This window comes from Nematolebias whitei, chromosome 11 (genome assembly GCF_014905685.2).
Source record: "Nematolebias whitei isolate Nwh7 chromosome 11, NemWhi1, whole genome shotgun sequence".
NCBI lineage: Eukaryota > Metazoa > Chordata > Actinopteri > Cyprinodontiformes > Rivulidae > Nematolebias > Nematolebias whitei.
The window spans coordinates 47,053,256-47,065,589 of NC_056508.1; the positions used below are offsets into that span (position 1 = coordinate 47,053,256).

The 12,334-nt window shown below is 44.2% G+C and overlaps 2 protein-coding genes across 2 annotated transcripts in view; both read right to left on the reverse strand.

The window, feature by feature from the left end:
• Positions 1-12,334, reverse strand: part of LOC119417354 (serine/threonine-protein kinase 38) — a 140,538-nt gene that overhangs the window by 10,138 nt on the left and 118,066 nt on the right. The gene's annotated exons all lie outside the window — the stretch shown is intronic.
• Positions 11,106-12,334, reverse strand: part of LOC119417780 (DENN domain-containing protein 2D) — a gene marked incomplete in the record, with an annotated part of 37,574 nt that continues 36,345 nt past the window's right edge. Inside the window, 1 exon segment of the mRNA XM_037685063.1 lies at positions 11,106-12,044. Within this exon segment, the coding sequence (XP_037540991.1) occupies positions 11,983-12,044 (62 nt within the window).

Genomic DNA, 12,334 nt, shown 5'->3' on the forward strand with positions numbered 1-12,334 from the left:
GTGTTATAATTTATTAAAGAGTTGTGTAAACGTGTTATAATTTATTAAAGAGTTGTGTGTCGGGGCGTAACGGCGAACAGAAGCTTAACTTTAAACTTTCATTTCACGAGCTTTAAGATCTGAACTCTTCGGGCCTCAGCTGCACCAGAACACGATGAAGAGTGTTTGAGTTGCTCACCTCTTCATCAGCCAGACCCTCCTGGTCCATCACCTTCTCCAACTTCTGCTGCCTGGAGACACGATGGAACCGTCAGCCATTTTGTTTAGTCACACGGTTCAAACAAAGACGAGCCGAACAGCAGCTGAAAACGTGCTCGTACGTAAATAACGGAGGTAAACAACCTCAGATAAACACGTCGTTTTTATTTAAACTAAATTACAGAAACTGAATAAGAACTGGCTCCAGGTTCTGATCCAGCCGCCTGCAGAACCTCCAGCAGCAGCAGAACCCTCGGTAGTTTTCTGGAGGAGTTCTGGTCCACTCTTCTTTACGTGCTTGAGGGTTCTGCTCAGCTCTCTGAAGGTCCAATCACAGTGTTTCAGTCAGGTTCAGGTTCTGGACCGCTGCAGCAGCTTGGTTCTATTCTCTTTGAACTGTTCTGTTGTAGATCAGCTGCTGTGGTCTGGATCATGGTCCTGTTGGACTCCAGAACCCTTTGGTCTCCAGAAGAGTTTCTGGTCCACTCAGTGACCGACAGGAGCCGGAACCATCAGCCCAGCAGGCGGGGTTCTTGAAGCTTCCACGAGGCTTCATGTGGCCGTCACGACCTCTGACCCTTTCCTGATGGTCCAGTTGCTCCTCTGAGGTCACTGCTGATGTCTTTCCACCTTGTGTATCCTTCAGAGCAGCAAAAACTGCTGCTGATCAGTTAATCAATACATGTGATCAGCAGCTCACAGCTAAAACACATTTCCTTAAGATGGGAAGTTCTCTTGGTTTTTATTTTTCCCCGATCTTAAACCAAAACACAGATTTACCACAACGTGACCCCTCCCCCACCTAAAACCTGTCATTTAAAAAAGGGACTTTTTCAAACTAACGAGGATGACGAGCGATGAAGTGCGACGCCGCTCGTCACAACAGGAAGTCATCGTGCTTTAACCCACATCCTGAAGAAACGTGCGTTTCACAAAGAAAACAAACTCAGACTTGTGTCTTTCAGCAGAGCTGGAGCAGGAACCGCCAGAATATTTCATCCTGGACGAGCACGAAGGTCGTGGAAACGTTACCTCATCTCCCGCTCCTCGTGCTGCGCGATGAGGTTACTGTAGAAGTTCTCCAGGGTCACTTTGGCCATGGTGACCCGCTCCTTGGTGTGGTTGCTCATGGAGGAGAACGAGCTCTGACCCGTCATCGCCATGTCTGAAAAACACAAAACGTAAAGTGAGCAAAGCACTGTGGGTGAGGAAACCAGCCGCCGCAGGTCGTCCTGGTCATGGGAGAACAACATAACTTTGGTAAGAGGAGAATTTAAGTAAAAAGATAAAGGGCCCTAAAAAAGACCCTTGTGGAAAACCCTTGTCCAGTGTGACCGCATCTGACAAAACTGAACCAAATCAAACAAATTGAACAATGCACCTCGCATGTGCAGTGGCACCCCCAAAATAGTTTTTTTGTTTTTGTGTTTTGTTTTTTTTTTTGGTGGGGGGGGGGGGGGGGGGGGGGGGGTCCTCCTGAAAATCCTGGGGTGGCGCCAAAACCAAAACCCCAGAACAGAAATCTAGGACATGTGATGCTCTTGTTCTTAAACCATGATTTGAAAACCTTGTTAATGTGAGAGTTAAACAAACGGTTCCTCGATGGTCCCACCAATGAGGGTTTTGAGTAGTGAATGTTTGTAGTTGTGGAGATGAATGTTTTTCTGGACTGGAACTGAACAGAGAATTAAAGTAAACCTAAATGTTTTTACTGCAAGATATTCAAATGGGCAGGAGTTACACTAGAGAAGAACAGAAGTCTTTATTTTTTCTTGTCCGAGGCAGCAGAGTGACGGATCCTAGAGGGGGAGCCATTTTATCCACCACCAGGTGCAGTGAAGGAGCCAGGGGGTGGCCAATGGTGGCCTTGGCCCCCATAGATTTGTGTTCTGTATCTTTACAGACACTTGTAAAGCCATAAACTGTCCTTACAGTAGGCTTTTTGTGGGGGCTGCAGTAGCTCGGTGGTCAGTGTTGTGGTCTTGTAATCCTGACGTTGTGGGTTTGAGTCCAGGTTGCGTCAGGAAGGGCATCTGGTGTAAAACAATCACCAAATCTTTCATGCGGGTTTGCTTACTGTGGCAACCCCTGAAGAAGGGAGCAGCCGAAAAAAACTTAAATCAGGCTTTTTGTCCTTTTCCCTCAAAAAGTCATATCTTTAATTTGAAGGGGTACATTGAATAAAGCATCAGAAACAGGTTTCTCAAGTTTAAAGCCAGTTCTTGTAAGTAGTTTAAAAACATTTGCCTGTTACCATCAACTTTTGTGAACAAAATCAGGAACAATAAATGTCCAAAACTGGGAATAAAGGGACAAAAACATTCTGCACAAAACCTCCCGTCTGTCCTACATTGTAGAGGAGAGAAAATTGGTTTTAGAGCGGCTGTTCTTATTCAGGGGACGAGGTTTTAGGTTGTATTTTATAAAAACTTTAATTTTTACCTTTTTTAAAATATCATTATAGGTTTTATATCGCTTGTTTTATGCTTAGGGGGTTCCAATAATCCTAAATAACTAGCGAACATTAAAAATGCATACTAAAACTAAAAAATACAACTACCAGACCAAGGGGATCGCCATTTCTTTAGGGGTGGCCTTGCCCCTCCTGGCCCCCCCTTGGTGGTGCCCCTGCACACATGAACAAAACGTAAAGTTCTTCTGACCCAATGTTCAGCAGCACAAACAGAAGATGAGAAAATATAAAGGAAATGCATCAAGAAGCAGTAAAACCAAAAGGTTCTGATCGTCCCAGTCCCAGCAGGTTCTCCTAAATACTTTTATCAGAGGAATTACACGTGGACGGTAAAAACTTAAAGGGTTAAAGCCCCCATCTATCTATTGTGTCATCTGTGTTCACATCCAGCACCTTGCTGAAAACAGCAGGGGTCAAAGGTCACTCTGACAGTCTGTGTACACAAGAGACTGATCAGGAGAATCTGTAGATTTATTGAGTGCATTCCTCAAAAAAACATAAATAAAATAAAAACGGTTCATTCCGGTCCAGAAGAAACGAGAACAGAGAAAATCCCTCGGTCCACAGGGGTTCCACAGGGAGGTAACCCTCTGTGGTTATTTGTAGAAGGTGAGGGGTTTTGGACCGTTGTGTTGAGCAGAAATCACAAAATGATTTCCTCGTTTCCAGATCCATCACAAACAGAACAAACATTTTTATGTCTTTATTTTTCTTTGAATGTTTAACTTTTACAGATAAAACAATTTGTTGCTACAGTGTTTGGTCATCTTAGCTTTATTTTTTTTATATTATTATTAAAGTTGTATTTAAGCAGCACTGGAGGACAAACCACAGGAAATACTAAAAGACAAATTAGTGAGCGAGTGTCCCACCTCACCTGCATGAATGAAATAAAATTAATTAATAAATAAACCCACCCCTGCGCTCTCCTACCATTCCAAGTGCCAACCATTGAGCTTGTGTACTATACCAGGAAGGGTGTACAGGTGAACTATCACTGCCCCCCCATGCCAACGAGGTGTTGGACGGTGCTGTGGACAGGGGGACACGAGAGTCCTTCAGTCTGTTGGTGGAGCAGGACTGTGGGTGCTGGAGGTGCTGGGGGTGGGGCATGGGGGCATTTTGTCCAGGGTCCTTCTCTCTGCACTGCACCAGAGTCCAGCCCCGTGTCCCCCACAGAGCCAGCCTCCCTAACTGGTCTGTCCAGCTGTGCCATGCCCTTCGGCAGGACGCCAGAGGACCCTGGACGTCTCTACATAGTTGGTCCAGCAGCTCTGAGTAAGAACAATGACGACTGTTGGAGTCAGTCTCCCCACCATCACAGACATCTACACCTCCAGGTGCAGGAAGAGGGCCACCTGCATCATGAAGGACCACACTCACCCAGCACACACACTTTTTGCCCCGCTCCCCTCAGGAAGGAGGTTGAGGAGCATTAAGTGTAGAACCACTAGACTGAGGAACAGCTTCTACCCTGAGGCTGTTAGACTCATGACTCTAACCAGGAGAATCACTGTGATGACACTTTAATTAGTGACATGTCACTTTTATCTGTGTTGCTGATTATCCATGCTGCTGATCTCTTGCCTTTAAGTATTCATACCCATCTGCTCACAACAGACTCATGTTCAGGCTGCTGTTTAATACACCGTATTATATTATGAGTATTGTTTAGTGTATATCTTAGATCCTTGCAGATTTTTTTTAATACTTTATATTTTTGGGTGTAACTGGAACCCTGAGTACACAATTTTGTTCCACCTCATGCGATGCGAATGACAATAAAAACCTTGAACATTGAAGCATTTACATCCAGATGTTTGAGAGTTTAAATGAAAGAGACGAGTTCTTGTAGATTCAGCTGTTTTAGAGACGATTGTTGAGGATTTGAACGTTCGTCTTGACGCAGTACGAGCCCTCCGCACGGTCAAAAGGACAAAGTTTGGGCGTGACGAGTCGTCAGTTTACCGTCCGAGACTTCTTTTCTTTCTGACCGAGCTTCAGTGACAGAACGTCGTGCTACTGACCAGAGAACTGATCACATTTGAGAAGCAAGGTTCTTCTCCACGACAGACAGAAACTGATATACGAGCACGTACGGCTCAGGCATGTACGTCACAAACACAAATATAAACCATGAACGCAGGAAGCAGACCGCCACAACGTCCAGATTTGAAATAATGGGAGACTCACACAAAATAAATGCTCCAACAGGAACACTGAGCTGTCAACATCATCGCCGTTAAACTCCTGGAAGTAATTCTCTCCAACATGTAGCCACACTCTTCAAAAGAGGCGGCCATGTTTGAAAACAGTTTTGCGCAGGGTGCTGGTGGGTGAGAGCAAAAACTCAAAAAAACAGTTGACACGCTACAATCGATCCACGATCAGCCAATTTAAATTTGTCTGATTAAGCTACAGCTTAGCCCCGAGGTAAGGTGATGTGCGTTGTAATTTGGGCCAAGATGCGCTGCCCGGTCCGTGGACGACCCAACACGCTGAGCAAACATTGATTTTTATCGATATCTGGGAGGATGTGATCAAATCATCACCAGAGAGTCACTGAAGACCTGCACGGCACAGACGCCTGCAGGTGAGTAAAAGCAGATTCAAATAAGTTCAACGGGCTACGGTTCTGTTGTGTTTTGAGCTCTGCGCTCAGCAACAACAGATTACACGTGTGGAGACCTTTTTACTTTCTTTACTTCAGATCAGCGTGCACAGAGGATGACGTGAGCTGCGCAGGAGACGGATAAACTTCATCTGCCTGAAAACCAAGAATTCAATTTGCCTGAGAGGAAACTAACGCAACAAACACAAACTTGTGCTCATAATTCAGAATCTGTTCATCAAGAGGTTCTTATTTTGTCTGTCTGGGTCGTTTGGACTCGTATACGGTGCCACGAGATTCTTGTCCCCTTTTCCCGCCTGTTTGTGCATGACTGGACCGCTGTCAATTAAATTCATGAAGCAGCGAGTGAACGTGCAGAAAACAAACTATGGGTGTTGTCCTTCTGCGTGCCAGTGATGTTTCCAATCGAGCGGCCATGTGATCCCTCTATCTTTGAACGAGCTGTGCTCAAAAACTGGTACAAAATAATGTTTAACAGTAAACAAAGGAGACAATATTCAGTTTTTCTTCTCAGTTCTTCGTAAAAGTTGATCTAAATGAGTCTACTCGTTGAGATCACACAGGCACGTTGAGCACTGTCCAACTCGTCGAGCTGATTAAAACAATAATCTGGATAATCTGTTAAAATCAGATGTAGACAGATAAACATCTACAGACAGGAATGAAGCTAAAACAAACGAACACAAACAGTCCTGAAATGACTGTCAGTTAAAAAGAAAAAGAGGAAGAAAAGCAGCAAAAGAGGAATGTTAACAACATATTTGTAATAAAACAGAGAAATTGAGAAACCTGTGTGTGTAAAGTGTTAATGCTTGAAAAACAGAAACAAGTAAAATATATGAGGCTACATACTTTAGAAAAATACAGCTCGTCATTTTCTAAATATACAACTAGTTTAAAGTAACAAATGTACAGATGTTCATTTTTTTCAATTAGTGTCAATGAGCAGAAAGTATGTTTTGCACATCTGCCATTACTGGACCGTTTAAAGTAATAAAGAAACAGCATCAATGAAAAGTACTGAATAGGCCACAAGTACAACTTTAACTGTGTCTGAATAAGATTATATTTAATTAATAACATCCAAACATTGAACATTGAATAACTCTCCAGTTTTAGCTTCTCTCCACTGGCTCCCCATCAAGTCCAGAAGTGAACTCAACATTTTATTTCTAACCTACAAAGCTCTCAACAACCTAGCTGTGAGGCTGACACATTGTCCAGTTTTAAGATTTCCTGTTTGATAAATCCTATAGTTAGGGTTGTTGTGCTGCTATAGACTTAGACTACTAGAGGACAAACTGACCTCATCTCCTTAAATTAATTGTTAAAACTGAATAGTTTTCATTTGATACTATTTCTATCTTAACATGTGATTCTTGACCTGCCATTGTGTATCTATTCCTCTCAAACCCAGCCGGTCCTCTTGTCCTGATCCTGGTTCTGCTGAAGGTTTTTTCCTCATGAGGGAGTTTTTCTTTCCACTGTCGCCTTCGTGCTTGCTCAAGATTAGAGTTCAGTGATGGAGTTAAACTCAGAGCTGCTCCTCACATAAATAAAGTTAAATTATTGTTTTTACATTTGAATGTTTCTGTTCAACGTCCTGAGACTTCTGCTGTGACTTGGAGCTCTAGGAATAAACTGAACTGAACGCAGATGTAACTCTGTGGAACAGCTTCACGTCGAGTTTGAGTTTTAAGAGGATTTAAAGACAGTTCTTGTCATCCTGATTCGTTTAAAACCAACTCGTAAGTCGGCGGCTGATTATTAAACAACAAGAGGAAGTTCTGTTGCTTCTATTAATCATTAAAAAAAAAAAAAACTGACCCAACCAGCTTGAAAACCCGGAGCTAGTTTCGGTTGGGACGTAACGATGCTAGTTTATCCAGTGAGCTCATTATTATGCACACGAATAAGCTCGAACCATTTGACACACTTTAGCGTTACCTTATCGTATTTACAAACTATAAAGTTGAAGTTTTTACTCACTTTCAAGTTCGTAAACAAACGCCTGCTAGCATCGGTAAGCTAGCTAGTTGGCTATTAAAGTTCTCGGCGTCTTCGTTAGCGGAGGAGAACACGGCTACTACCGGAAGTCATTCAAAATAAAACTCAACCGAACAGGAGCGGGCAAATTCAGCTATAACGGTGAGCCACGGGCTCTTATTTTGACAACCCTGACCGGAAACAGCGGTTTGACGTTCAGCTAACTTCACGAAGAAGTTCTTGAAGCCAGCAGCTAAGTGAAAGTTAGCTAGTCGACGTTAGCTACTTATGAGAAGCCCGTGTGTGTTAACCGGAAACCTCCCGGTGGACGACAGTTAACGTTCACTTCAGTCCACACAGAAATAAAGTGAAAGCACGACATGCTAACGCTCGGCTGGTTCCGTTTCTTCGCGGGTCAGGCTTTGTTCGCTTACCTTGATCGAAGGTGCGGCGCGTGTGCGAGTCGCTGCTTCCACCGGGGGCGCGCCGTCCCGGTCCTCCTGGACTCAGCGGACACCTAGCGGCTCCGACCTGTCCTCTCAAGGCCTCACCTTAAAACTCAGTGTGGCCTCGTGAACTGGGCCGGATCCAAAATTCAGTTGGTCCAGAATGCTGCCGCCAGAGTTTTAACTGGAGTTAGTGGGAGAGATCATATTTCTCCAGTTTCATCTTCTCTCCATTGGCCAATTCAAAATCTTACTTTACCTACAAAGCGCTCAACAACCTAGCTCCATCCATTTTATTACAGATCTTATTGTTCCATATTTTCCTAACAGAGCTCTTTGCTCTCAGACTGCAGCTTTACTTGTGGCTCCTAGAGGTTCCAGAAGCAGAATGGGAGGAAGATCTTCCAGTTCTCAGGCTCCTCTCTTGTGGAACCAACTTCCAGTTTCTGTCCGTGAGGCTGACACGTTGTCCAGTTTTAAGACTGGGTTTAAGACATTTTTTATATATAAATCTTTTAGTTGTGGGCGGCTGTGGCTGAGTAGTTAGAGCAGTCGTCCTCCAGTGCAAGAGTTGGGGGTTCTAATCCACCAGCAGTCATGCTGAAGTGTCCCTGGGCAAGACACTGAAGCCCTCGTTGCCTCTGATGTGTGTCCATCAGTGTTTGAACGTGATAAATCACTGATTAGTCTCTTTAGAATGATTTGTTCAATTATCTTTGTAGAGATCTAGTATAGAGCTGAGAATGGGTCAATGAGGGCACAGGTTGTTGTGAAGCGCTTTGAGAAGATACAAAGGTGCTGTACCTGCACAAGTACAGTCCATTTACCATTTAGGGTTGGCTTGGTTTCATCACTTATCCCTTAGTTTAATTATGCGGCTTAGACATAGGACAAACTGCACATTTCATCAAATGAATAGTTACAAACGAATAGGTTTTATTTGTAATTATTTCTATCTTCATGTGTTCTTTTTGTCTTTCGTTCTATGAGAGACCTTCTCGCCTCCATTCTGGACCTGACGTGTGTCCATTCATTCAACCTTTATTTAAGCAGGTTAGTCCCATTGAGCCTCGAGGACTCATTTACAAGAGAGACCTGGTTTCAACAAAGAGTCAAGACAACGATGGACATTTTGATGGGAAACTTCAGGGTTAGTTTGGCTGATGGCTCACAGCCCTTCTTGGCAGAACCAGTGAAGTTTATTTAAATCGGTTGGTTTCCTGACTCGACTTCTAATCAGAGTCGGGGCAGACCCGGGACTGTTTGCCGGATCAGAAACCAGTTCTCATGTGTTTGGGACCACTGTCCTGCAGGACCCAACAGTGTCTAAGTTTCAACTGTCCAGCTCTTGATTTGAGGTGAAGAGCTGGAAGGTAGTCCTCCCTTATTATTCCATCCACTTCAGGACCAAAGCACGATGCTACCACCACCATGCTGGACAGGTGGACCAGGGTCCTTGGGTCTGAAAGTCTCACCTCGACTGCTCCAGAACTGCCCAGGGTCTCATCTGACGTCAAACCTTTCTCTAGAAGACCTTTGTGGACAGATGCAGGTCAAAGGTGTGGCTATTAGAACAGGAACTTCCTTCTTAGTCCTCCCAGTCCACGGTGATGTCAAAGTGGATCCACTGTGGACGGGGACACCTGTCTCCTCCCCCCAGCAGGATCCAGTTCACGTCAGGCTTTGTTCCTGGGTTTGTCCTGAAAACCAGTTTTTCATCCTTTAAGGTAATCATTGCAGTCCTAGGCATCACGGTGGTGCAGCTGGTAGACCTGTCACTTCTCAGTGAGGTCACAGGTTTGACTCCTGACCTTTGTGTGTGCAGTTTACATGATCTCCCTGCAGGTTTCCTCCCTGCGACCGAAACCATCCGTTAGGTGTTCCTGGGTCTGAGTGATGGTGTGAATGGTTGTCTTCGAACCCTGCGATGGACTGAAGACCTGTCCAGGACGTCCTCCACCTCCCTCACAGTGACGGCTGGAGGCAAACACCAACAACCCCCCGTGACCCGGAAAGGATACGCAACGGACTGCCACTTCATGAGAACTGATCCAAAACAAATAATCCACAGAACGTCCCAAAGCGATGGTTCTTATTAAAACGGCAGCGACTATTTGGAAACAAAGTCAGTGATGGAGACGTCCAACAGTTCTGATGTATCGGCACATTTACACTCAGACTGGTCGAGTAAAATAAGATGAAAAGATAATGCAGGATGAACTTGGTGACAGATGAAGCTTTACGCTGAGCTCCGTCTTTCGGGCAGAGCGTCGAGTTAACTTCATCTATAAAGCCCATTTAAAAACAGCAGCTGGTACCAAAGTGCTTAACAATCAAACAAATGGCAGTAATTAAATAAAAATAATAAAAAAATACAATTAACATCATCAAACAAAAAAACACAAAACAATAAAATATTAAATCAAATCACACTGTGTTAAACCTCAGGTGTTTTTATCAGATTTAAAAACAGGAAGTGAAGTGTCCTGTCTAATGTGGGGGGGGGGGGCCAGATTGTTCCAGTTTAGGGCCACGACTGAAAAAACCTGATCTTCTCTGAGCTTCAACCAAAATCAGCTGATCAGATGATCTCAGCGCCGGAGAAGGAGCATGTGGTTGAAGTAGCTCAGAGGTATGAAGGTGCAAGGACATTTAGGCACTTGAAGGTCAACAGGAGAATTTAAAATCTGTTCTGACACGTACAGGGAGCCAGTGAAGGGAGGACAGAACTGGTGAGATATGATCAAACCTACACGTTCCTGTTAAGAACCGAGCTGCAGCGTTTTGGACGAGCTGGAGACGTGAAGGGAGACCTGACTGCCCCCAACATCAAGCACGTTAGAGTCGTCCAGCCGGGTTGTAACGAAGGCATGGACTATTTTATGAAGGTCAGATCTGGTCAGCACCGACTTCAGTTTAGATATCTGCCTTAACTGGAAGAAGCTTTTCTGCAGAACACAGTTAATCTGTTTATTCAACTTAAAGTCAGAGTCTAAAACCATCCAGAGGTTTGTGACAGACACCTTAAGATATGAAGAGTCAAGGTTTACAGGAACAGACGGCAGTAGAGCTGGGGATAAACTCAACGACCTCAGTTTTCTGATCGTTGAAACTTAAAACATTTGAAGCCATCCATGCCTTGATGTCATCAAGACATTTTACCAGAGGGTGGATTGTGCATGAACTGTTGGGTTTTAAGGGCAGATACATTTGACAATCATCAGCATAACAATGAAATGAAAGACCATGTTTCATCAGGATAGACCCCAAACGGAGCAGATAGAGTGAAAACAGAAGGGGTCCAAGAATCGAGCCGTGCGGAACCCCACAGGAAAGAGGCACTGAAGCAGACAAAATATTAAAGTTAGCCTCTTTGTTTTATTTCAACACCTTCTCTGTGCTCGCCTCATTCCAACATGTTTGTACAGAGCGAAGCCGGCCTGATGCTGATCAGTCCGGTGCTTGTTTACATTAGGTGCGTACCCGCATTTCATAACTTCATGCAAACAAATCTAGAAAACTACTGGAGTAAACTCTCAAACGGCATCATTAAAAAAAAGGCGAACCTTTTACGTTTTCTAGTTTGCATAGAGTACCTTTAATGCAACATCACAAAAATACAAAACAAGACAAATAGACCTGAAATGTCCGGGGCCACACAGTCCAGCAGGTAAAGAAGCCGACGCAAGGGTTCTGCAGGAACAATGAAATAAAGAATGATCTTAAACTGTATTTTTCCAGTCACCAGAGGGAGCCTGCGTACGAGGAGCCTCAATCTGTTTCTAGTTTTTGTTGCCATTTAATAACCAGATTTACAGAAAAACGTCTACGGTAAGTATTTAACTTCAGCGTTGTGAGGCCGTTTAGATTTTATACACGTCTTAGAACGAAAACTCAGCAGAGGCGAGTTTTTAAACGTGATCCAGGAGTTCGTCGCCTCGTTGGTCGAAGAGTGCAAATAACTTTAAGAAAAAGGAAAGAAATGGAGAGAAACGTCAACAGAAGCCCTGAAGGCGTGCGGACCTGAAGAACCGGTCCGGGACCACCAGCCTCTCGTGCAGCCAGTGTCTGACACCGTGAGTAGCAGCAGTCGTACAGTGATGGACACTTTCCTTGTTAAAACCAGGCCAGCAAAATAAAAACCTGCAGTGCAACGGACTGTATTCACATTTTTTCTGATGTACCGTTAAAATATATATTTATAGATATTTATATATATTTGTACTCCCAGAGTCCCTCTCTGTTAGTTAATGTTTCCTCAGCTTGTCCCTTTTCTTCTGATCCTCAACGATCTTCCTCTGAAATATTCCTGCAAGACAAGAAACGAAGTTTACAGATCAAATAAATCCTCTGGAGATCCGAGATAAATGAAGGAAGACACCGTCCGTCCGTCCGTCCGTCCAGCCATCCGTCCATCCATCTACCAGCCATCCATCCATCCATCCATCCATCCATCCATCCATCCATCCATCCATCCATCCATCCATCCATCCATCCATCCATCCATCCATCCATCCATCCATCCATCCATCCATCCATCCATCCATCCATCCATCCATCCATCCATCCATCCATCCATCCATCCATCCATCCATCCAA